Source organism: Vulpes lagopus, chromosome 1 (genome assembly GCF_018345385.1).
Source record: "Vulpes lagopus strain Blue_001 chromosome 1, ASM1834538v1, whole genome shotgun sequence".
NCBI classification, from domain to species: domain Eukaryota; kingdom Metazoa; phylum Chordata; class Mammalia; order Carnivora; family Canidae; genus Vulpes; species Vulpes lagopus.
The window spans coordinates 149,717,987-149,745,278 of NC_054824.1; the positions used below are offsets into that span (position 1 = coordinate 149,717,987).

At 43.2% G+C, this 27,292-nt stretch overlaps 1 protein-coding gene across 3 annotated transcripts in view; it reads right to left on the bottom strand.

The window, feature by feature from the left end:
- Positions 1-27,292, bottom strand: part of KIF26B (kinesin family member 26B) — a 447,298-nt gene that overhangs the window by 49,304 nt on the left and 370,702 nt on the right. For all 3 annotated transcript variants that reach the window (XM_041761098.1, XM_041761100.1, XM_041761107.1), the window contains 2 exons: positions 26,479-26,662; positions 12,191-12,350 (listed from right to left, as the gene is read on the bottom strand). In XM_041761098.1, coding sequence (XP_041617032.1) covers positions 12,191-12,350; positions 26,479-26,662 — 344 coding nt within the window. The remainder of the gene's footprint in view (positions 1-12,190; positions 12,351-26,478; positions 26,663-27,292) is intronic.

A 27,292-nucleotide genomic window follows, 5' to 3' on the forward strand; every position in this document is an offset into this window, starting at 1 on the left:
AGGGGAACCTTCTTGCAATGTTGGTGGGAACGCAAACTGGTGCACTCTGGAAAACAGTATGGAGGGTCCTGAAAAAGTTAAGAATAGAAATAAACATTCCAGTAATTCCACTACTGGGTATCTGCCTCAAGGGAAAAAAATTAACTCAAAAAGATAATGCATCCCTATGTTTGTTGTAGCATTATTTACATTAGCTAAGGTATGGAAACAAGCCCAAGTGTCCATTGACAGATGAATGGATAAAGAAAAGGTAGTATATATACGCAGTGGAATATGACTCAACCATAAAAAGAAAGAAATCCTGCCATTTGCAACAGCATGGATGGAGCTAGAGGGCATTATGCTAAGCCAAATAAATCTGACAGGGAAAGACAAATACTACAGGATTTCACTTATATGTGGAATCTAAAAAAAAGCCCAAACAAACCAAAGCAGAAACAGACTCATAAATACAGAGAACATATTGATGATTGTGAGGTGGGGGGGATGGGCAAATGGGTGAAGGGGAGTTGGGAGATGCAGGCTTCCGGTTATGGAATGAATAAGTCATGGAGATAAAATGCACAACCTAGGGAAAATAGTCCGTGGTATTGAAATAGTGTTGTATGGTGATGGATGGCAGCTACGCTTGTGGTGAGCCTGGAATAACAAATAGATTTGTTGAATCACTATGTTGCATACCTGAAACTAATGTAATATTGTGTGTAAACTATATTTCAATTAAAAAAAAGTAGGGTTTCAATCAGGTTGATTTAATGCAAATTAGTGCAAAAATAAGGAACCTGGAAAAAAAAAGACTGTCATTATCTTGATGAGCTTATATGATAGGAGAGATAAGTATACAAACAAATAATTAAAATATAACATCAGTGCCTATAATACAATACCATCAGAATGCCATCAGGGATTAGAGGAGGGAAACAACTTTTCTGGAACAAAGAAGGGGGAGGGGAGAAAGGAGATCAGACAAAGTTTCAAAGAGGAGATAATATTTGAGGTAAGCCTTGAAGAATAAACAGGAAGAGATGCAAGGATTTTTAATATTAAAAAATTGATTAATGTAATTTACCATATTAAAGGATTAAAGGCAGAAAACCACATGATCATCTCACTTGATGCAGAGGTGGGTTAGACAAAATTCAATTTTTAAAAATCTCTTAGAATTTTTAAAAATCTCTTAGAAACCCATCAACAGAAGAATCAATACTCTGTGATATCCTCTGATAATGGGAAAGCCATACATCAAAGAAAATTAACAAACTATAGCTCCACACACCAATATGGATGTCAAGAATGAAATACTGGTTGAAAATGGAAGTTAGAGAACAGCCAAGAAGAGAATATGATTCCATTTGTGTGAAGTTCAAAATCAGACCAAACACAAATTTGGGTGGTAAAATCATCAGGCAAGCTAGGAGACTATAAACACATAACCCTGCATGGCGGTCACTTCTGGGAAAGTCAGGAAGGCAATGTAGGCACAGAAGAGGAAGAGCACACAGGCCTTCTAAGTGTTCTAGTTCCTAACCTGCCTGGTGGGCACACAGACGTCTGATTTGTTATTTCGTAGACTGGGCAGATGTGTCTCTACATCTGGGGATATGACAATTTCACAATGAAAACATGAAAGAGAAATAAATAGAAAGTCACTAACCGAGGAAGGGGATCCAGGATGGTATGGGATATAGCATCTTCTTGAAAACCATTCACTGAATGAATGAATGAACAAATAAGGCCATTTGTAGACAGAAAAAATTGGATGTACAAAGCCGAGGGCTGTGGGAGGGTGTCAGGATTCAGGAGCTTATAGGCAGTGTCAGTGTTCCAGAAGGCGGGTGTGGCCCAAATTATGACCAACTTTCCAGGCCATAAAAGGGTTTGACCTCTAGCCTGTAATGACAAGAGACCACTGTGGGATTTAAAGAAAGTGCCGACATCAGATTTGCCTTTTTAAAAGGGCATTCTGGCAGGTGTGTGGGAGGCCGTGAAACTGCGGTTTCCTCGGCCTTCACCAACGAGCATCCCCAGAAGGAAAGAGTGGATGCCTTTTCCCCAAGCAGAGGGTGTGGGATAGTGAACTTTGTTCCAAAAATGACATAGAAGTACTCTGGACACTCTCAAAAATTACTGCAATTGGCCCTCAGTGCAGGAGTTCATGCGCAGAGATGGCAGGTGCATGGGAGCGCTACGCCCAATGCTTGGTTTGAAGGAGCAGACGCCAGCTTTGAGGGCACACACGTGTAACCATGGGAAAAATGGCATGTCAGAGCACAAAGCTAGGATGCATGTATGTAGGCTTATACACGAGGGACCCAACCTCTCCCTTCATCCCAAACCTGGAAACCACCCTCCCACTGCCCAAATATTTCCTATCTCACTGCTAGGGAGTAAGAGAGTGGTATGGATAAACAAAAGTGAAGAGCCATGGTGACTGCTGCCCCAAAGGACAGAATATTGTAAAGCTCTTAAAGTCGACTACCCTTTAGATTATTAACTAATCTACTATAACCTCCAGTTGTCTCTTTAGTATATCAAAATGAAACTCAGCTCTATGTTAAATAATTACTGGTACATTAGACGATTTGATACTGCTTCTTGAATATAACTATGTGAAAATTGTTCAATTGCACATGAACTAAATTATCATCTCATTTGCATGGACAAAAAAAATCTATTAATGCTCAATTGAGCCTGAACCAGTTGTGAAACAGGTGAGAATTTATGGTTGGATACCCTGATTGAAGCTCTATTAATGTTCAAGACAGTTTCTTAATGAATTGAGCCCCAACTCATTTGTATGCTCCATCCCTTTTACTGCCTAACTGTGCCTAAATCTGGCCACCCTTGAGTAATCACAGGGCACTCTGGGTGCCCAAGGGCATCTCAAGCACTCTGTGTACTGGCCCTGAACGAGCACCCCCACCCCCCGCCTACCAGTTTGGCTGTTTTCTTCTAGTAGCAGCATGACTGGTGATACGATGATTAGTTATCATTAAAAGTAACAATTAGCAGTGGATTCGGAGTCTTGGTTTGGCTCAGCAGTTTATCATGATTTGTGTCAGGCAATATCTACATCACTGCAGCAAATGACAGGGCAATGGTGAATGGCTCAGGCATTTAAAGGATGGGTTGTGGGGAGCTTGACAAAGCTGGGAACAGAAGAGTATAGACGAGCGGAGGGCTTCAGAGTCATCACATCTGCCCAGGCAGCTTTTGCTACAGTCCTTCTGATTCCCCAGCTAACTTGGACCCTTCTTCCCACAGAGGTGGGTGAGCACTTGGCGTTCATGTATTATTAGGTGTTGGACCTGGCAAGTCCATGTCTGCATCTCCATCAGACCATACTCATCCAAGATGGGTGATCATCTGTGTTATTCTGTTGCATCCCCAGTGCCCTGCATATTGTAGGGGTCTGATAAATATTTTTGAATGAATGAAGGAAGGACTACATGGATAAAAGGAGTTACAGATAATCTTCTGAGTATTTCTCAAATTGTCTCTTATATGCTCAGTAGCCTCTGTCCAACTTATAACAAAATCAGTCCCTGAAAACCTTTGGGTCAGAATCCATCTTGCTGATCAGAACAGTGCTGAGCTCCATGATTAATGGAATTAAACTCTATGTGTCACTTGGGATTGAAAGTATAGGGTGAAATTTATATTATCAAGCTTTATCCTGAAAATCTCTTGGAAGAAAACCCTTCTCTCATGAAACCCAACATGGTCAAGTTTTGCTTCAGTGTTGGAACACATCATGGTCTCTGGATGAGCACCAAAAGTACTTGGCTTATATTTAAGGGCCATGTTATATGAAAAATATGTATCTTTAATTATTTGAATCACACTCTGGTCAGTGAGATACACAGATACAGTTGAGAGCAAAACAGCATTGGACCCCCAACTTCCACTCACCCTCAGCCTCAATGGACTCATTGGCGGAAGGTGTAGGTCAAGACTTTCACTTCTTTGTAAGGAGTACATAGGGTTGGATTCTCTTAATTAAACGTCTGTTATCAGGCACACAAACTCTTGTTAAATTAATGTATGAGCTGTCCATTTTAACAAAAGGTAATCACATTCCATTTGGCCTTTTAAAATCAAGGAAGATAGGATAGTGCCAAGTATCCCTCACTGGAAGAATGAAGAAAAGATTATACACACACACACACACACACACACACACACACACTCACTCACACACACATATATGTGCAATGGAATATTATTCGGCCATTAAAAAGTTATATCCTAAAGAAAGTATTTTATATCAACATAGATGGAGCTAGGAGATATTATGCTAAAGCAAAGTAAGTCAATCAGAGAAAGACAATTATATGGTTTCACTCATGTGGAATATAAAAAGCAGCACAGAGAATCATAGGGAAAGGGAAGGAAAAATAAAATAAGACGAAATCAGAGAGGGAGGCAAACCATAAGAGACACCGAACTCTAGGAAACAAATAGGGTCACTGGAGGGGAGGTGGGTGGGGGATGGGTGCCAGTGTAATATGCATTAAGGAGAGCACGTGATGGAATAAGCACATGTTATATGCAACGGATGAATAACTGACCTCTACATTAGAAACTAATGATACGCCATATGTTCACTAATTAAATTTAAATGAAATAAGTTTCTAAAAAGAGTTATATCCTGTCACTTGTAACAACAGGGATGCACCTGAGGGCATTAGCAGGGCAAGTGGAAGAAGTCAGACAGAGAAAGACAAATACTGTAGGATCTTGATTAAATGCAGAATTTGAAAACCTGAACTGAGATCCAGGGGAGAGAATGGTGGTTGCCAGCAGCAGCGGAGCAGGGGAGCTGGGCGTGGGCAAAGGGGACCTCAGCAGGGCTCTCGCTCAGCATCAGTGCCCCAACCCGTGTTGCAGATCAGCACTTAGAAACCACAGGCATTTGACTACATAGTTCTTTGGGAGCCAAGACTGGAAAAACTTCCCAAATTCTAGCTGATGGATTGGCTACCTTATCTGCCAGCTGTGGAAATTTGCACAGCAGCTCCCATCAGCCTGGTATTTGAGAAAGCTCGTTATCCTGTACACTGACAGCTTGTTGTCACTCTCCCCTCTGGCCTCCCCACCTTCCTTGCCTTTCTCGTCCTCAATGAAACTTCAAGACATAGGCTGGGTGATAACTGCTCCTGTTCCGACAGGAATCTCTTCACCCAGAAATGCCTCCATGCACCTACTAGACACTGCCACCTCCTAGGAGCTAGAGAGGGTCAGAAACTGCCTCATTGGCAAGGCCATGCCCAGTAGGGATACAGTCACACTTCTCCCACTGGAGCCTACCGGTAAGGCAGAGGGCCTAGGTGGGGGACCCCGGGGCCTACAGCCTAAGAGAGCATCATAGAATCCACAGCTTTTCCCACTAGTAGGCCAGTGGAATGCACTGTCAGGCAGGATTGCAGAAATTAAGAAAAACAAAAAGCCTCATGACATTTTGCAGAGATCAACCAGGTAGAGCAGGCCAGCATATGAGTTCCATTGAGCACCATTCAATGAGGCCAACCCAAGCCCTGTTCTCCGATCTTCTATCCTGGGTCCTGCACACAGATATTGATAGAGGAGGATCTCATTCATTCCAACATCCTTATCTGGTATTTCTGATTGTGGTTAAGTGGCGTAGGTTCCCTTCCCTCCTCTAGCCTCCCCATTCCACTTTGCCCACTGCCAAGAGTCCCCAGGAGTCAGCCCACCTGGGGTAGCCATCTCAGTAAAGGGGGAGCTGGACACTGACCCTCCATGCACAGCTGGCCACAGCTGGTCCCCCTGCTTGAAACTATGGCTTCACTTCCAACCCACCACACATGCTCAGGCTCTGCAGATACATCTGAGCCAGGGTCTTGGCTCATCTGCTATCCCAACAAACACTGATGGAACGTGATGGCATTCTGGACCTGGTGTGAGGAAGTGGTGGTACCGGGGGTGGGGGTGGGGGCAGCTATCTGTATCCCATACGAATACGATCACAATAGTGCCTTGGTCGTAAGGCTGTGTCGGCAGAATTAAGTGCTCACCAAGTGTGGGAACTGTTGCGGAAGCACAGTCAGAGAACAATGACTGTGAGCCATCATCATTACACTCACATTATGAAATAAGCCTCATTTAGAACTCATTCAGGCACCATGCTAACTACCCAGAATGTTGTGGGAAAACCAGAGAATAAGTACCGGAAGCTAGGTGCTGCTTCTCTCCATGACCCATCAAGTCCACAAATTAGGAACCTCGATCCCCTTCGAAAGATCAGGGGAAAAAGTTTCCACCTTTCCTTCTGCCCTTTCATTCACTTTTTCCCACAGCACAAGAAAGACTGTCCATCTGTCTCCCTCCCCACAAGTCTCTCACATGCTCTCCTGCCCTTAAGCCACATGGCTGCCCTGCCAGTCTGATTCTGCCCATTAGTGGGAGTCCTGGCATCCTGGTTTGTGGAGGGGACCTCCTGGCGCCCTGCCAGGACTAAGCAGCTCAAGAGTTTTAATTACCATTTATACTCTCCTATTTGCCAGTCCGTTCAGAATCTGGAGGGAAGAGAGTTTCATTAGTAATCTCCAAGACCGGACACAAAGGCAGGAAACATCTCAAAAGGCCAGAAGGGAAATGAGGATGTCTCCTAGTTTCTACCCAGTCCTCTGGGCATGTGGCCTGTAACCAGCGGGGATGAGACACAGCTGAACAAAGAAGAAGTGCACTGTGGCTTTGCTGCCGAGAGAAGGTGACCAAGTCAGGGGCTCCACGGGGACGAAAGGTGGCTCTCTTGAGAACAAAAAGGAGGATTCGTGGAGTCTGTGTGCTAAACCAGTGGAGAAATGATCAGTGTTTAAACCCAGGGTTTGTGACCCCAACCGATTCACCCTGCATGACCTGTGTGGCTCCAGAAAAACCCGGCAGAGTTTATTTACTGGAAGTTGCTGCCTAAACTCTTAAGAAAATATTCTCAATCTCTGGAAATGCTCATAATTGAATATGAAGATACCGCTGGCCAGGGAAGTAAAAGGAGCTAGGAGTGAAGCACGGAAGAAACAAGGTTAAAATCTCATTTAAAAAAAAAAAAAAAAGTGTGGGAGGGAGGTGTCTCCGTCCTGGTGATTTTCTGGACTCACTTTCTCTGCATCCTAACAGTCATTAAAATGTATAAAAATGAATATTTTTGAAGCAGCAATATAAGAATTATCATTTCTGTGGTTGCCTGGCAACCTGAGACTTTGGTTATTTTATGTCTAAACAGGGAATGCTATAAACCGGTACCCGGAGTTTGTGCAAATAGTTCTAAATTGATGTTCTCACTGTAAATCAGGAGGAGATAATACAGCATTAATGTACATTTAAAGGTTGCTAAATATGCATCTCTCTCTCTCTCTATCTCACACACACACACACACACACACATACACACATGCTCATGGGAAGATTCTTAAAGAGTTTCTATTCTGTGCTATCTTCAGTAAATCTGGAGAAATGTTACTCCTTTGCATTTTTCGTGGAAAATATCTATTTAATTTCACATGAAATATAAATAATATACATTTGAACCTTTCATGTCCCCATCAACCAGGGAAATAGTATTGTAGCTAATATCAATCCATAGCTCCCTTGCTGAGCTTCCCAGACACAGAACCAGTCTCCAGTTTGGGGAGAACAGAGGCTATCTAAATGGCTAGTAGGAGAAAATATTTCTCAAGGCAAGAAAGAGGCATTTCTGCTTTCTTCAGAGATGCAAGTCCTGGAAAGGCCTGCTGAATGCAGGCCTGTGGTCACTGGAACCTCCCCTGTATTCCACACAGCCCCTCACATATGAGAAGAAGTGTGGACATTTGGAAAAGCTGCCTCTGTTTATGAAATGTAATTTCTCCAAAAGTCACAGACTTGAATTTGAATTTCCAGGGCTGCTCGCTGACTTGAATGAGCAGCTCTGATGATGGCACATTCTTAATATGGCCTTGGTTCCTTCTGGCCTCACTAGGGCCGTAGGAGGAAACGTGTTCCCATCTGAGACCCTGATGGTGGGCTCTGTATTGCTTCTATGGCGTAGAAACCTCTTGAAGTGGCTCCTGGTGGTCTGGCTTGCAGTCTCAAGCCAACGATCACAGCCTGCCTCAGGCTCCCCTGCCACTGCCAGTAGATTCACCACAGCGAGGGGGAAGTTTTGATGATCTCTGACGTGTCAGTAACTGGTGCAAATAAACAAGGAGTAAGTCTTCGTTGGAACCACAGACCAAGCTCATTGAAGAAAGGCATTGAGCATCACTTCCTTCATGGGATTGTAATGCAGAGCCATGTCTCAAGTTGACTCGGAAAGAGGGTCTCAGGTACAACGTGAGAGTCGCAGAATGATCTTCCACAACCTCTTATTAAATGGAAACCAAGACATTATAAAGTATCTGGTGTTTGGAGACAGTATAAGCATCTTGTTGACAAATAAACAAACAGATTGCTTGGCCTATTAACGCAATTCTTTCTCCAAATGGAGTGACAGTTGTAGATGAAGGTAGACACTTCAGTATGGAGGGTATGCCTCCTAAGGGTCTATACCCCTGCTCCATACAGGCATACCCTCCATACTAAAGCATCTACCTTCACCTACAAGCTTAGACACTGGGTGGTGGTTAGAGTTTCCACATCTCTGGAAACACTATAGTCCTGAAGATCAGCTGGGATAGAATAGCACTTAGGCCAAAGCTGAGTTCACATGGACAGATCCTTGTGAGAGCCCTTCTGGGGCCAAGGGCTGCAATACTAGTTTCTGGCACAGGAATTCATTCCCATGCTTCCCCCTATTTTTTCTCATCTATCAAAAAGGAAGACACCTATTATGCTGGTGCCTAAGAAGTGGTAGGGGTAACAGCAAATGGCTGGAATGAACACTGGAAAGGAATTTGCAAACACACCGTCAAGATGGTCAGGCCTACAACAGATTTCCCTAGACAAGACATTGCCCAAAGTTTGAGAGGAACATGTGCAGCCTGCTAGTGCAGAACTGAAGGTGAGGCTGGAGCCGCTGGTGGTCTCCTGTCCTTCTGTGCATGCTTTTCTGAATGGCACCACCATGTAGGACTGATTTATAGCACTGGAATGGGCCAGCAAGCCTCACCAAGGAGCTGCTAGGGTTGGGAGCCCATCCTGCGCCTGCCTGACATCTACAAAGGCAAACTCATTTGCAAAGTCAAAACCACTCAGGGCACCCCTAAGGTACCCACGGGAGTGCCTGGGATGGGTAATGACTCCAAACACACGTTCTACTTGCTCACATGACAAATAGTCTGATAGGATGATGAAGAGAAATGAGGACAGGCGATATCCCCTCTGTGCACATTTGAGTTAATTTCCCAGAAGCAAACGCAAGTAATGCAGGTTCCAAGCGCAGAGTTGTCTAGGGTGACAGATGAAGAGGTAGTGGGGTTCTGTGGCTTTTGGAGCCATGGGGGAGGGTAAGGAATGTGGGGTTTGGTTTTCCAATTTGTGTTGTGAGCGAGCAAGAATGAGAGAAAGCTGCCCAGGCAGGAAACCTCCCCTCCCTCTCAGAAATGATGAGGTCTGACACTGAAAGGTGTTTAGCATGCTAATGAAGTGCCACATAATGTGGCTTTAGGGCCTTGACTGAATTAATTAATAAAGGATATCTGGGCCCTCCTGCTGGGCTGGGGGTCCCATGCTGTTTGCAGCCCAGGCTGCTAATATATTAGGGAGCTTGATGAGGCTTGGGGGTGGTGGACTGGCTAAGTGGGCTGGGAGCTACTGTGGAAACTGAGGCAGTTTGATCCTGCCACCAATTGGCTCGGCGATCCAAGTGAATCTTAGTCTTCTTTTCCTGGACCTTGAGAAAGGAGAGTTTCTAATTGATGAATCACTTTGCAAAGGTGATTTGCAGACATCAAATACTGAATATATGCTGAGGCTGCAGCTGAGATGCTAGGCCAGCGAGGATCTTCTAAGTCTCAAACAATAGGAGGAACATGAAGGCCCAAGGTTATGCTAGACGAGGCACTGGTAAATGAGTGTTTTGAGGAGGACGGCCAGGCTGCCATGTTGCCATGCCATCACATTTCCCAGCCCTGAGCAACTGGGGGCCCAGGAGGTCTTCAGGAGGGTCCTGATGGTGAGTCAGGTCTTGGGCAGACTCTAAACTCATGTCAAGTCTGCTGACTTCACACACCCAGACAATGTAATCATCACTCCCACAGAGCTAGCACTTGAAGGAAGAAAACTCTGGAACTGAAGCAGACATACATCTGCAGGGAACGGTGGGTGGAGCTTTCACATTTTGTCAGCCCTCCCAAGGGAGCAGGTGTCTGGTCACTGTGACTAGCTGATACTATGACTACATATGCTTAATTTAACAACTGCCCTCAAACTATTGATAAAAACAATTCTCAATGATTCCCTGTATGTTTACAATGAAATTCAACTCAAATCAAAAGGAAGTTGCTTTGTCGGAAGTAAAAATAATTTCACATGCTTACATTCATCCGTTCCCCGTCCCCATCACCAATTCAACAAATATTTACTGAAATCCTAGAAGCACATCACTCCACAGAAATAATGTAAGAGATACAGATACACTAATATATAATCAGTGACCTATAACATGGTATTTTGAATTTTATTAACATCGTGATCTATTATTACATTAATAGACATGGTTCCCTTTTTATGGACAAGAAACCAACTGAGGCCAGTACTCTTTCTAAGTCAGCAACCCTGACAGTACCAGTCCAGATCTTTCTTTTCCTTCCTTCCTCCCTCCCTTCCTTCCTCTCTTGTAATTACAAGTTGAGTTTATTCAACTGCAGAAATTATCCTGAATAAAACTTTATAAACCTTCTTGAAATACTTTTGTCACTGGGAAGGCCCCTCACAAGGGCTGGGAAAACCATTTCTGGGTTTATCCAGCTAGGTTCCCAAATTTCAAGAGCTGAGACAGATAGGGTTTAGGCTATCTAAACTCCTCAAGTCAGTGTACAAATGGTCCTCCTGGTGGAGAAGTAAATCACAGTGTTGGCATCCCCTTAGGGCAGAGGGTAGGAGAACACAATGACTCGTCCTGAATCTCACTCATGGTAGAACAAATGGCCTGACTTACCTTTCTCCTCCCACATGACAGTGACTTATATTTGCAGGATTTTACAGATTTACAAAAAATGATAGCGTGTCCATTTGCTTACTCCTTATGGCAACTCTGTAGGTGTTATCCCATGAAGTAGATGCAGGTAGGTTCATTATTAATTATCCACTATAGTGTTCTAAATTTTACAAAAAGCTTTCTCTCTCTCTCTCTCTCTCTGTCTCTCTCTCTCTCTCTCACACACACACACACCATTCTGAGTCTCAGATCCTTGTGATATGAGAGCTAGAAGCATCAGTTTATGATGAGTGAAGGTTCAGAGAGCTAGTGAGAGGAGCAGCTGGACCTTGGAAGAGCCCTGAATAAGCAGAGAACACCCACTAGCATCACCACGTTGTTTAGTGGCAAAGCTGAGTTGGGTGATGGTGGTGAGGGGTGGCCCCGGGCTGGGTCCTTCATGGGCACAGATGACATAGCCAGTCATAGACCTAGGAGCAACTCTAATTTCATCCTCTCAGAGTATAACAGAAAGAGGGAAAGGATCTTGGAAGTGGAGTAAACATTTGCGCAGGATGGTGGGTGGCAATGCCCCAGGCTTTAGGAGCTGTCCTAAGTAGGGCTGCCAAGATTCCCATGTCCATGCAATACTGGGGGCATACTTATACTAAAAAATTATTTGTTGCATATCTGAAATCCTAAATTTCCTGGGTATCCTGTATTTTTATTGGTTTAATAGGACAGCTCAACTCCCAAGGGAAGAGTAGTTCAATCTTCCACCCCTTGTGAAGCATCTGTGTGATGGTATGATCTACCAGTGGCAATTGGAATTGGAGACCCTAACTGAGATAACTTCCTATTATCTCTGACTTGAGCAGCCCAAAGTCAAGATTGGGGCAAATTTAAGTATTTTCATAGTTTTTGAATTTGGAAGATCATGGGATACACAACTGTAAGTAGAGGCTGGTTTGGGCACCATACTAACAATGCAGTCCAGAATGTCTGGAATGTCCCACACCCAGTCCAGAATGCAGTCCAGAATGTGGAAGTCCCACACCCAGCCCTGGCACCACACTTACCCCAGCGCATTTATCCAGTGGAAGGGTCACTTACTTGTATGGGATGTGTTTACTGCCATTGACAAGAGCCAGGATGACATTGCCCAGAGCGGACAATGAGAGGCAGAGCCCTGAGCTTCCTTCCCGATTTTTGCTAAGAGCTTTCACACAGCTGCCGAGATCGATGAGGTGTAGACGGCTGCGGCCTCCGGACACTGACACAGAGAAGACAAGAGGAGAGAGAAGTGGTTAAGTTCTGGCAAACATTCATCTGCTCTTCAGTTACCTCCTTGGGAAATCTGAGGGAAACCTAAAAGGTGAAGGGAAAGATCAACATTCATGACTTAGTTGGAAACTCCAACAAAATCATGCCGGGTTGCCAATTGCATGGTCCTCTTAAAATCTGTCCACCTCACATCACTGACCTAAAGCCTGCTGATATTCAGCCTATAAACAAATGAGTAACACCCATAGGTTGAATTGGAGGAGATTTCAGAGAAGGTAAATGTCCAATGAGAGGAGGATAAGCTTTGCACTTTCAGGTCCTTTAGAGAGCAGAATTATGAAATTGATCGGGTTGCATCTGAATAGCCCAGGAGAGACTATGTACTTTGGTTGATCATCATAGAGCCCTTGACTGAAAGTTCAGCCAGGAATCAGGGTGATAACCTCTGGTAAAATCAGGAAGAAGTAATAGCCAGGTGCAGAGATAGGGAAAGACCCAAGTGTTTGTTGAGTATCTGCCAAGTGCCGGGTGCTGCACAAACACCAGTCTCATTCAGTTCCCACAGTAAAACCACAGGCTGAATACTCTTGTTCTTTTGTTAATATAGATGAGAAAACAGACATTCAAAAGAGCTAAGCAGCTTGGTCCCGAGTACTTCTGCTTCTGGCCTAGATGAAGTAACACGGCCCAGATCAATTGTCTTACCTAAAAACTAAAAAAATGTATAAACCCACTGCTTCTAAGACACTAGACATCAGGTAGTAAAGGACAGTGATCCCAGTGATCCCTGGGAGGAGGAAAACAAACCAGGTGAGCACAACTTGTGTCCCAGCTTACTGCCTCAAAAGGGTTTCCAGGCTATGTCTCAGGGGTGGGGAGCTCAGGGGGACCGCAGCAGACTACCTGAATTGAAGAGACAGATGTAGACCAGGTAGATCAAGGTGGCAACAGCTGGCAGGACAGAGTACTGGAGAGAAGAGCACTTGGTATTTGTAGAGATGCCCTCAAGCATGCAGCTGAGTACTGGTCAGCATAGGCATGTGAAGGAATGCCACAGTGGGGGCATGAGCTGCCCGAACAGATTAGGGGTGAGAGTGCACAGCACTCATGCAAGGCCAGGAATATTGCCTGTTCCCAACAGCCAGACCCAGACACCCCAAGATTTGCAGGGCCTTGGATAGGGGACTCGGAAGGGTCTTGCTTCGATAGTGGAGAAGACTTAGCCCTAGATGAACACTGACCAGGTCCCACCTGCCAAATCTTAAAAGCAAGACCAGAAAGGGTCAAACTGTTTACAAATACCTACATCCCAAAATAATGCTTAGGAATATTTATGAAATACAACAATGTATTGTATCAAAAAATAAGAAGGCATGCAAAGAAGCAAGAAAATGAGACTCACAATGAAGACATAACTGAAACCAAGCAGAACTGGTTGATATAGGTATTAGAATTGACAGTGAATGACAGTAAAACAGTTATGGCAATATTTCAGGGGTGCCTGGGTGGCTCAGTCAGTTAAGCATCTGACTCTTGATTTGGCTCAGGTCATAAGCCTGATCTGGGCCATGAGATGGAGCCTTGTGTTGGGCTCTACGGTGGGCATGGAGTCTGTTTAGGATTCTCTCTTCCCCTTTGCTCCTCCACCCCCCTGCACACATGTGTTCTCTCTCTAAAAACAACAACAGAAAAGAAGTTATGGCAGTATTTCAAATGTTTAAAAAGTTAGGTAGACGTGGAATATATTAAAGAAGACAAACTGCATCTATAGAGAGCTAAAATCTACAATGTTGAAAAATACAAAGGATTAATGGCAGATTAAACATTACAGAAGGAAAGCCTTGTGAATTTGAAGACAAAGTCATTGAGACCATCCCAAATGAAACACAGAAAATTAAAAAAAAAAACACAACAAGCAAAAACATAGGGAAAAAAGAGCTGTAGAACAGTTTCAAGTGTTATAATAGGTAATTGGGAGTCCCCGTAGGAGAAGACATAGAGGGTTGTACAGATCAAATATTTTCAGAAATAACTACCAAAACCTTTCCAAATTTGATGAAAACTATAAACCCACATTTCCAAGAACCTCAATGAGCCCAAGCACAAGAAACATGAAGAAAAGTACGCTAAGACACATCATAATCAAACTGCTTAACACCAGTGATGATTAGAAAAATCTTGAAAACGGCCAGAGAAGAAAACAGGTTTCATATAAAGGACCAAAGAAAGGATGATGGCAGATTTCTTATTGGAAATAATACAAGTGAAAGACCAGGCAGCAGCATTTCTAAAGCAGTAAAAACAGTCAACCTAGAATAATATATTCAACAAAAGTTTCATTCTAAGACAAAATGGAAATAAAGACTATTTAAGACTTAAAAAAAGCCTAAAGGGGGGCACCTGGGTGGCTCAGTGGTTGAGTGTCTGCCTTTGGCTCAGGTCATGATCCTGGGGTCCTGGGATTAAGTCCTCCATCTGACTCCCCACAGGGAGCCTGCTTCTCCCTCTGCCTTCATCTCTGTTTCTCTCTGTGTATCTCTCATGAATAAATAAATAAAATCTTAAAAAAAAAGCCAAAAGAATTCACCAAAAGCAGACCCACAGAGGATATACACAAAAGAATGAAAAGCTCTGGGAATGATAACCATGCCAATAAATGTATGTTTTTCCCCCTATTATTTAAATCTCTTTGAACGATAATTGGCTGCTAAAGCAAAACTAATGACATTGTCCTACATGGATTATAACATACACAGAATTTAAGTCTGACGGTGTTACAAAGGTTAGAAGTGAAGAAATAGAGGTGCTCCATTATAGGCTTCTTATTTCATTCACGGAGTGCTGTAGTATCACTTGACAGCAGAGTGTAATGACTTAAAGGTGTATACTATAAACCCCAAAGCAACAGTAAATAGTGAAGAGTTACAGCTAACAAACCAACAAAGGATATAAAGTGAAATCATTAAAAATACTCAGTAAGTCCCAAAAAGGCAGGTAAAAAAGGAAAAGAAAGAACAGACAAGTTGAATAGAAAACCTATGGAAAAATAACAATTTGGACCAAACCATGTCAATAATTACATTAAATGTAAATAGTCTGAATACTCTTACTTGAAAAGTAGAAACAGGCTGGATAAAAGAGCGAGCCTCAAAAAAAAAAAAAAAAAAAAAAAGAGCGAGCCTCCACTATATGCTGCCTATGAGAAATGCACTTCAAATATAAAGAAACAATCCATTAAAAAGTGTAAGGGTAGGAAAGCCTGTACCATGCAAACAGTGGCTGTAAGAGAGCTGAAAATGGTTATATCAATATTAAACAAAAGAAACTTAAGACCAAAAAATGTGAATAGAAGCAAATAGGAACATTTCATAAAGGGGATGATTCATCAAGAGGTCCTAACAATAAAAAACATTTACATGTCTAGTAACAGACGTTCAAATACTAGAAGCACAACCTGATAGAACTATATGAATAAGCGAGCCCATAATTATAGTCGTAGATTTCAAATTACCCTTTCTCAATAACTGTATAATGAGTAGACAGAAACCCAGTAAAGATATAGAAGATTTGGAAAATACTGTCAATCAGCTCATTCTACTTGACATTTATAGAATACTCAATCCAACAACAGCAAAATACACATTCTTTTGAAATACATGCTAGACATTTCCCAAGACAGACCATATTGTGGTTCATAAACCAAGTCGAGATAAATTTTAAAGGATTCACATCAGGGTATGTTCTCTGACACAATGGAATTAAATTCAAAGTCCGTATGGAAAGACAATTGAAACTTCCCAAATATTTTGAAACTCAACAATATAGTTCAAAGTAGCCTATGGTCAAAGAAGAAATAAAAATGGAAATTTAAAAGTGTTTTTAAGTGAATGAAGATTTGTGAGATCACAGAAGAGGTATGGAGGAGGAACTTCATAGCATTAAATACCTCGATTAGAAAACAGAGGTCTCACAACAGTGATCTCAGTTTCTACCTTAAGAAATAAGAAAAAAATGAGCAAATTAAATATTAAATAGCAGAAAGGAAATAATGAGCATAAAAGCAGTAATCAATGGACTAGGAAAGTAAAGACAGTAGAGAAAATCCATGAAGCCAAGAGCTGGTTCTCTGATAAATCTCTAGAATGGCTGATCAGGAGAGATGGAGAGAAGACACAAATTACTAATGTCAGGAATGCAAGAGATGGCCATGCTATAGTTTCTACCGATATAAATGGAGAAGAAGGAAACATCCTATCAGTCAATTAGACAACTTGGAAGAATGGACAAATGTTTTGAAAGATGTAAAGTCCCAAAGCTTCTTCAAGGAGTAACAGGTAAAATGAATAGCTCTACATACATTAAAGAAATAGCATATGTAGTTAACCACAGTTAACAATTTTCACAGGAAAAATTCCAGTGCCATATGGCTACACTGGTGAATTCAACCAAACACTTAAGAAATAATAAAGTATAAGAATGGAAAAGGCTATACTAATTCTACACAAATTCTTCGTGAAAATTGAACTGGAGAAAATATTTGCAACTCATTCTATGAGGCCAGGAACACCTAGATACCAAAAACAGACAAAGAAATTACAAGGACAGAAAACCAAAGACCAATATCCCTTATAAACATTGATGCAAAATCTCTAAACAAATTAGAGAACCACGTTAAAAAATTGTATCTAGGGGCATATAAAAAGGTCTTGACATCCCAAGTAAGTGGGATTGATCCCAGAAATACAAGATTGGTTAACGAAAAAAAATTATCAATATAATTCATCATATTAACAAACTGAAACAAAACTATAGGATTTACTCAGTAAAATGCAGAAAAAAAGCATTTAACAAAAGTTACCATTCCTGATAAAAATTCTCACCAAAATACTGCTCAGAAGACAGTATCTTCAGTTTGATAGTTTCTGAAAAATCTACTGCCAACATCATAGTTAATGGTAAAAGATCATATGCCTTTTAAGATCAGGAATGAGACAAGAGTGTCTACCCTCAGGGGCACCTGGGTAGCTCAATGGTTGAACGTCTGCCTTCAGCTCAGGTCATGATCCTGGGGTCCTGGGATTAAGTCCCACATCAGGCTCCTGCATGGAGCCTGCTTCTCCCTCTGCCTATGTCTCTGCCCCTCTGTCTGTGTCTCTCATGAATCAATCAATCAATCAATCTTTAAAAAAAGAAAAGGAGGGACCCCTGGGTGGCGCAGCGGTTTGGTGCCTGCCTTTGGCCCAGGGCGCGATCCTGGAGACCCGGGATCGAATCCCACGTCGGGCTCCCGGTGCATGGAGCCTGCTTCTCCCTCTGCCTGTGTCTCTGCCTCTCTCTCTCTCTCTCTCTCTGTGTGTGTGTGTGTGTGTGTGACTATCATAAATAAATAAAAATTTAAAAAAATAAATTAATTAAAAAAAAATAAAAAATGAAAAGGAATGTCCACTCTCACCATTTCTATTCATTGCTGTGCTGGGGTTAGTAGCCAGTACAATAAGTCAAGAAAACAGAAACGGTATCCAGATTGGAGAGCAAGAAGTCAAACTGGTCTTTCTTTGCAGACAAACACAATCATCCACATAGAAAATCAAACAGAATCTACAAAAAAGCAACTAGAACGAATAAAGAGAGCTTAGCAAGGTTGCAGGATATGAGATCAACAGACAAAAATCAACTACATTTTTTTCTTAAGCAGGTTCCTTGCCCAATGTGGGGCTTGAACTCACAACCCAAAGATCAAGAGTCGAATGCTCTAATGACTGAGCCAGCCAGGCACCCCTGTATTACTATGTAGTAGTTACAAACAACTAGAGATTGAAATTTTAAAATACTATTTGCAATAGGATAAAAGTATGAAATACTTCAGTGTAAATTAGACAGAAGACAGATATGTATGTGGAGAAAAGAATATTGCTGAGAGATATCAACGAATATCTAAAGACCAGGGAGAGAAATTACATTCATGAGTCAGAAAATTCAGTATTGTTAAGATGTTAATTCTCTCCAAACGGGTCTACAGAGTCAGTGTGATCCCAATCAAAATCCCAGCAGTCTTTTTTGGTAGAAAGTGATTCTACAAAGTCAATTTAGAAGTGGATTCTAAAATTTATATGAAAAGTAAAGGACCTAGAATAATCAAAACAGCTTTCAAAATTACAGAATTGGGAACACCTGGGTGGCTCAGTGGTTGAGCATCTGCCTTTGCGTCAGGGTGTGATCCTGTGGAGTCCTGGGATGGAGTCCCACATCGGGCTGCCAGCATGGAGCCTGCTTCTCCCTCTGCCTCTGCCTCTGCCTCTGCCCCTCTCTCTGTGTCTCTCATGAATAAATAAATCTTTAAAAACTAAAATTAAATTAAAAAATAAATAAAACTACAGAATTGGAAGGCTAATAGTATAGTATCTGATTTCAAGGCTTATTATAAAGCCTCCATTAAATCAAGACAGTGTGGTATTGGTGTAAAGATAGATAAACAAATCAATGAAATAGTTATAGAGAGTCCAAAAACAGAACCACACAAATACGAATAATTTTTAACAAAGGTAATTTAGTAGGGAGACAATAGTTTTTCTAGCAAATGGTACTAGAACCATTATATATAACTCAGGGTGCGTGAGATCAAGCCCCTAATTGGACTCCACACTCGACTCAGAGTTTGCTTGAGATTTTCTCCCTGTAGCCCTCCTCCTGCTCTCATGCATTCACTCTCTCAAATTATATAATTATTATATAATTTGCATTTCTTTTACCAGTATGCTAGCAGATTTTTCAGAAACACTTTTACCAAACTGAAGATACTGCTTTATATATATACACACACACATATATATGCACAAAAACCCTTTAATCCATACATTGCACAATTTACTAAAAAAATGAATCTAAGACCTAAATATAAAACCCAACATTATAAATCTTCTAGAAGGAGCATAAAACATAGCATGAAACTTTCCTGATCTCAGTTTAGGCAAAGATTTCTCAACTATGATAAAAAAATGTGATTTTTATAGGAGAACACACAGATAACCAGACATCATCAAAATCAACTATTTCCACTCTTCAAAATACATTGTGAAGGGAATAAAAAGGCAAGCCATAGACTGAGAGAAAATATTTGCAAAACATATATCTGATAAAGGACTTTTATCCAGAGTATATTAAAAACCCTTCAAAACTTAATTATAAGACAAAAACAATTTCAGAAAGAGAAAAAGGCATTTCACCAAAGACTTGAGGGTGAAGGATAGGTTCATTATCTTGATCGTATTGATGGTTTCATGGGCAGAGATACATAGGACAAAACTTACCAAATATGTGGATTACTATATCTCAAGGATATCTCATTAGAGCTATTTTTTAAATAAAGATTTTATTTGTGAATGAGAGCATTAAAGAGAGCAGGGAGGAGAGGCAGAGGGAGAGGGAGAAGCAGACTCTCCACTGAGCAGGGAGCCCAACACAGGGCTTGGTCCTAGGACCCTGGGATCATAACCGGAGCTGAAGGCAGACACGTAACCAACTGAGCCACCCAGGTGCCCCTATTTTGTTCTTAAAAAGGAAACTGGCCACTATACTACTGTCACTAGTGCAGCTGGGCTTGACACCTTGAAGCCCCATGCTCTTTATCCTGCACCACGTGGCCTCAGCCAGTCCCCAAGACAGCAGGAGTGCCAAGCTTCCCTTCTGTCCCGGCCCTACTGTCTGAGGTTAGTGTATCCCCAGCACATCACCCGGCTTCTAGATCATTTCCTTTCCTTCCCCCTCACTCCCCAGGCAGCAGCAGACTGACCCCTCTGGATTCCTACCTTCCAGGGTGGCTCAGCCGCTGCTGCTTCTGGGACAGCTATTCTTCCCTCTGCCTTCCCCTACTCTGCAAGGAAGGCCAGCAGCAAAGGTGGCCACAGAAACTTCTGAAAACTGTTCCAGAAGCCACGACCTCTGGGGCTATGTGGCAAAGAGGTTGGTTGGGAAAGAAGATGCAGAGGGTGGGACGGGGCCATGCCTGGGTCCGGGTGGATGTGTGATGAGCACGTGGCCAGTGTCTGGGTGCCCACACATCTGCAGGGAGAGCCTGCACAAGCACGAACGTAGGAGGCTTAGCTCATGCTGTAGGATGAAAGCATTCGGGAACCACTGTCCTAACCCTAACTTGGCCTCTACCATGCCCCACCCTCAACGTCAGCATCTAGGACAGAGGGTAACAAAAAAAGGAAAGCACAGCATTTCAACACAGGCATGTCCAGTTACTCTGGTACATCACAGCCAAGAAATGGACGGTACATTTTATCTTCTACTATCCCCAGGAAAAATCCTTGTGAGGGAACATAGAACATGTAACTTCTCTTTTACCCCATCTCGTATCATGCAAGATCAGGTCATGGCAGCATGCTAGGGAAATAGTTATTTTTAAAGCAAAATATCATCTCTTTTGCAACCTAATTATATAGACAGGAGCAGCTCAGATAATCCACATGTGCTGTAGATTAAAGGGCAAAGACAGGGACCGGTTTGGACTTTCAGACTCTAATAGTCCATTTGATGTAATGGAATAAAATGCATAATGTACATGTAGTAAAATAAAAGAGAACAAAAGGCACAGTTTAGATCGTGCTGAGAAATCACGTTACAAAATACCCATAATTATATCCACATGACTCAAAGCAGGAGTCACATTCAGACAATGAAAAATCGAGTCTGTCTACTGTACCCACTGAAGCTCCAGTGGCCACAAATTCTGGCTGCCACACAAGGTGCTTCATCCGGGAGGGTACAAGGTGAGCAAGCACCGGCCATCTGCTACTGGCAACGACGAACGTCACTACAGATGGCTGGCGAGAAAGTTCTGTCATCAGTGAACAATACGAGCAGGTACGAGAGAATTCCTCATCGACTCGTCAGATTTCCAGGGTCACAGCTGCAGAGTAAGAGGAGCAAAAGTGCCTCCAGTCACCCTTCATTCATTCTCTCCTGTGGATGTGGCAAGTCTGGAGCTTGGGCAAAACGGAACACCCACATGCCCTACTCTCCCCATGGGAAGCAATCCTAATTTCACCCCATTCCGTATATATGCTGCCGAAGCGAGCACAATTTCACCCCATTCCAGAGCGACCTTCCTAACCCACGTTGACCAAGGACCCGATAGGTGCCAGGCTCGTCTCCTGATATCACTTAATTCCTACAATGATCTTATAAGGCAAGAATCGACTCCGTTTGGCCGATGAGGCAAATGAAGTTCACAGAAGTTAAAAAAATCACCTCCCCCACCAAATAAATAAAAAAAATAAATTGCCCAACATCATCTAGAAAACTAATGCTGAATCTAAGATGAAAATCCAGAGTTAACTGTAAAGCAACTGTAAAAGAGGCTGAACCTCTTTTAACTCACCTTTCCAGAACTTTGGTTGGCAAACTTTGCGGCCGACAGAATCACCTGAGAATCTAAGAAAACACGATGTCTGGCTCCCACACCAAGGCTTTCTAATTTAACTGGCCTGGAGTGCACCATGGGCCTGAGAGTCCCTGCAAAGCTCCCCCGGGTGATTCTTCTATACAGCAAAATCTAGGAAGGGTTGCCCTGCCACCTGGCCATCACCTGTGAGTCATGTGAACCGATGCCCTCTGCACCTGAGACCTGCATGGGCAGCCCTGTCTTCTCCTCTGTGCTCTTGCTCCCTTCAAATGAGCTGGGTGCTTAACAGATCAGTTGGGTTCCCTCCAAAGCCAATTATGCCACTTGTCATTACAGATACAAATAGAAGCAAATCTTATATGAACCAATAAAATATGATGGTATAAAGAGAGCTCATGTTTCTTTAAAAACTAAATTCAATGCTTTGGAAAGATGAGATTAAAATTAGTTATTTTTAAAAAAAGAGATGCTGAGGGGGCCTGGGGGGCTCAGTCAGTGAAGCATCTGCCTTCAGCTCTGGTCATGATCTTGGAGTCCTGGGACTGAGCCCCACATTAGGCTCCCTGCTCAGCTGGCAGTCTGCTTCTCCCTCTCCCTCTGCCCATCCACCCCACCCTCGCTCATGCTCTCTTAAATAGACAAATCTTTAAAAAAATAAAAAGGGATGCCAAGTTAGGTGAAAATGAAAATTATAGAGTGGAAAAAACATTTAAGAATCTAGAAAAGGTGTCACACCAGCTGGCTGCATCAATGTCTTTTGAGTTCTTGAATCACTTCTAAGTGATTCGTAAAAGCAGAACAAGTTGAAAACTCATCTCAAAGAGAAAGCCATGGTCCATATCAGAAGATCAATGAATAAATACCCATTTCTATCTTTTAAGTTGAGATAAAATGTTCATGGCATGAATGTATCATCTTACAAGATTCCTCCTTTTACATGAGAGACTCCTAACTCTGGGAAACGAACACGGAATAGTGAAAGGGGAGGTGGGCAGGGGGATGGGGTGACTGGGTGACGGGAACCTGGGGGGGGCACTTGACGAGATGAGCACAGGGTGTTATGCTATATGTTGGCAAATCGAACTCCAATAAAAAAAATATACCAAAAAAAAAAGGTTCCTCCTTTTGACTTTCTCAATTAACCATCCCCTGATTGTGTTCCAGGAGAGGACTTCTCTGAACTCACACCACCTGCATATGTGACAAATAACTGGATTGTTTTTCTCTTTCAGGAACATAGCTAAATAGAGAAATACACTGATTTTTTTAAAACACAGCACAGGTTCTATTGATTTAATGCAGTGTGGGCTGACTCCTGATAGACTTGTCTTTATGAGGAGTGGCTCTTGATCATGAGGGCCTTGGGGCTCTTCCCTAGAGATGGAATTCCCACTGGGGTTCTCAGCCTTTACACAATAGCTTAGCAAAGCAGGGGAGGGCTCTGGGACAGGTGGAGAATCAGCCCCACTAAGGACACGATTTAAGCCAGGGAATAGTTCTCTTTAAACCAGGGAAGTAATTTAAGCTTTACCTAATGTTATGTGCAAAACAGTAATACATCAACATAGAATTTTCTTTTCTATGTTGATTGGACACTTTGAAAATATTTTTGTCCATCTATTTATATGTGCCTATGTCTGTACGTGTGTGTTTATAAAATACATATGTAAGATTCAGGTGCATCCATACACATGGCGTGTCTAGTTCTTGAGGCAGAGACCTCTCTGAAATCCACCATCCAAGCTTCTGATGGCCACTTCACAACAGTGTGCTCTGCTCTTTGCTTCCCTGCAGTGTAATTAATTAATAAACTTTCCTTTAATTGAGTTCTGGCTGCCAGGCCCACAGGGATTATTACATATAGATAAGTAAACAAAAATTTCCATTTTAAACAACACTGCAAGTATCCTCATTATACTTTAAGGAGATACAAATTTACTGAAGTCAAGCGAGACTTGGAAAGGCTGGAGGGCTGTCTGTGCACATCCTGGCCTGGATTCCTCCCCTCCTGGGAAGCCAGGTGCTGTGGCATGCAGGTGACCTCCCCTGGTGTCTCCCCCCACCCACTTCTCATCTACAGATATATTAGAAAGTACCGAAAAGGGTTTTGGGGAGCCATTAATGGTACTTGCTTTTCCCTTTACCCTGAATTTATTATTTAAAAGCAATCTGCCTTCACAATGTGTAAACAGCAAGAAGGTGAATGGGATGTGAATATTTCAGAAGTGCCCAGACGCGCTGCGCAGCAACTTGGGGAGGGCCGGTGAGCTGAGAGAATGGCCCAGACCACACCGCTGTGAAGTGGAATTTCAAGTTCTTACAGTTGAAGTAATTTAAGTAACTGTTTATTTTCAAGATTGCTTCCTTCTTTCAGGTTCCAAATCGAGAGCAGAACCATGGGGGAAGAAAAGTGAAAAACTCAAAACAGTTGTTTTCAGCGCAGTTTGAAACCTGGAAGGAGGATGAGATTATCCCATCTCCTAAGATCTTCCACTTGTCCATTTGGAAGCAATTTGGCTGAAAATTCAGATCTTTTTCGAGTCACTCTCTCCACTCAAAGTCTAAGAACCCCACTGCAGGATCTGATTATTATCATTAGTATTGACTTCAAAGAATAAAACAGCTTAAAAGAAATAAAGCTTAAATACAATAAAAAAGCTTAAAAGAATAAAAACACTTGTCAGATTTCCATGTTCGTGCTGCTAAGACAAAACCCAGAAAGAAACAGCGAGGGCAGGATTTAAAGCCAGCCCCCCAGACTGTCAGGGGCTGAAATTCTGTTTCGAACTTTAAAGGTCTGGATCTTCTCATTTCTATCCTAATCCTTGCTTCCTTCTTTGAGAAAGTTTTTCTAAACAGAAGTGCTGTACATGGGGTGAGCCCATCATTGAGAACCAATCTCCCCTGAAAATTTCCCATTCAAGCCATTTTGCTCACCCCACAGTCAGACCTTTATGATTGTGCTGGTTACAAGAGAGGTCTGGGCTGCTGAGGATATGCCTCCTGGGGTGCCCAGTGAGGCCAATATCCCTAGACCCCTGGGCAGCAGCCAGCGCAGGGAGCAGCCAGGGTAGACAGCCTGGGTCCTCCTGTGGTCCTGGAACTGCAGGTGAGATCTCAGGACTGGGAGTAGGAGGAGAGGTAGAGGCAAGTCTCTGGGCTCCGTGGAAACTAAGAAAAGTAAGCAAACAACCGGTACATGCAAGAACATCGGAAGAATCTCAGAGGCATTAGGCCAAATGAAAGAAGCCAGACACCAAAGGCCACGTGGGGACCACGTGGCTCCATTCGTACGATGTTCTGGATGCAAAACTTAAAGGACAAAAGTCGGGTCCGTGGTTGGGGCCAGAGGTAGATGGAAGGAAGTGGCCAGAGAGGGGGCTTCCTGTGCTGATGGTTTGGTTCTGTGTCTGGAAGGTGGCGGTAGTTACACAACTGTACAGATTTGCCAAAACTCATCAAACAACACACAAAAAAGGGGTATTTCTGAATATACATTAGACCTGAATTAAAATAACAAGAATTAAGGAGGAGGAACTGAGGGCATACAACTGGGCCAGCAAATGAGCTGAGACAAGGAAGGGCAGAACTTTCCCTGGTGGCAAGAGAAGCCCTAAGCACTCTCTCCGGGATACTGGTTTCTAGGTCGTTGGGCAACAACTCAAACTGCAGAGAAATTGGGAAGCCCATCCACTGATCCCAGGTGGATGCTTGACTTCAGGCTCCACCTAGAATTAGTTTGTTGATTGCCTCTGTGTTAGTTAATTAGCTTCACAATTTCCAGGCACCTGGGTTAGTCTCCTAACTCAGGTCTAGTGTTTGTTTTCCTGGCACTCAGTGTCCAGAGAGAGCCCTGGGGGCCAGCTGCCTGTGTTTCGAAAGCCCAACCCTGTGGCTCACAGGGGGAAGCCCAGCAAGGTCAATGGACCACGTCGCCCATAGTCCAAAATCCCACCTGAGATGCTCCCCAGTGCGTAGAGTACGTGAGACTTGGCAAAGGGTAGATAGAGCACTGCACCAAGGCTGGTGTTGGTTTTGAAGACCTCGTCCAGGGAGGCTGTAGACCCAGCATCCCGGGGGCCTGACAGTGCCACTCCCCACAGAGCAGGGCCTGGACCGAGGTTCTCACAGAGGAGTATCACCAACAGCCAGTAGAATCTGCCTAGTTCTTGAAAGGTCTGATTTATAGACTATTTTAAAAACATGCCTTTGTTTCCTCCAGATCCATACAGTGGACTCAAGCTAATGATTAATAACATATCACCAGAGTGCTTGATGCATAAACCTTGGCCTTTCATGAAGAGCCTCTGTAGAGCTGGTGAACGAAAAGATGCTACAAAACATTTGTCTTTCTGTTTAAAGTCTCCCCTTTCTCACCTTCCCCTGGCAATTACATTGGTCCATCATCCTCCCCCAGGCCTTTCCTCCTGGATGGTTCAAAGTAAAGTGCAGGCCAGATGCCGCCATTGTCTGGGACTCTAAATCAGTGAATTCCATACTGGGGAACTTGAACTCTGCTATACAAGGTCAGGGGCACTTGGTTGGCTCTGTCGGCACACTGACCTAAGGGTCATGAGTTCAAGCCCCACGTTGGGCATGGGGGCCTACTTGAAAATAAAAAGGCAGAGCCAGGGTGGGGGGCAGTGTCATGGCTGCCATCAATGATGGGTACCTTGGGCCGGGCTATGGGTAGAGACAGGCCACTTACTTCCCCCTTTCCCGCTCTTCTCCATGCGGTACTGGTAGATGTGCAGGGTGAAGAGCATGTGCGAGTTTCGGTGGTCATCCTCGTCACATTTCTGCTGGCTGCCCCGTCGGGAGGCAATGGCGGCATCCAGGAAGAAGGCGGCCTTCTCCGCCGTAGGTGCCCGCAGCTCACTCTGGTTCTGCAGCTGGAAGACACAAGCCAACAGCTGAAGCCTCAGGCTGAGACGGGGCTCTCACACAGCTCTCCATGCTGCAGAAAAGCTATGTGACTCTTGGAGGCCAACGAAGATCCTTCTGGAACAAGGGCCCAGACTCACGTGCAATTGTCCACTTAACCCATTCCTGAAAGGTAAGACTGAGCACAAGTATTGGATGAAACATAGTTTTACAGTTTGGGTAATAGCAGGTGTGAAGAGCAGGTGGTCATATTTGAGTGACTGTGAGGGGCAGGGGCAGGAGGCACAGGCTGACCTCTGCAGAAGCAAACATGCATCCTGGACTATATCCATCTACCTGAGAAGACCCACGGGATACAACCCCATCCTGATCTCCAAGACTACAAGGTTTGGAGACTGATAGGTGGCACACTATGATCCCAGTCCAGACAGCACCGGTTCCCCAAAGAGGCAAAAACCAAGCTCAGTCAGCTTTAATTCCACTCCCCATTTCTCCAGCTACTTAAAGCCAGTTTTAGATTACATGTAGGAGCACGGTTTTAAACGAGATATGTAAAAGACGCATGAAAACACCCCATGTAGTTGAATGTCTCATCTATATTGTTTCAGGAACATCTATTTGTATCTTTGGTTTCTAAA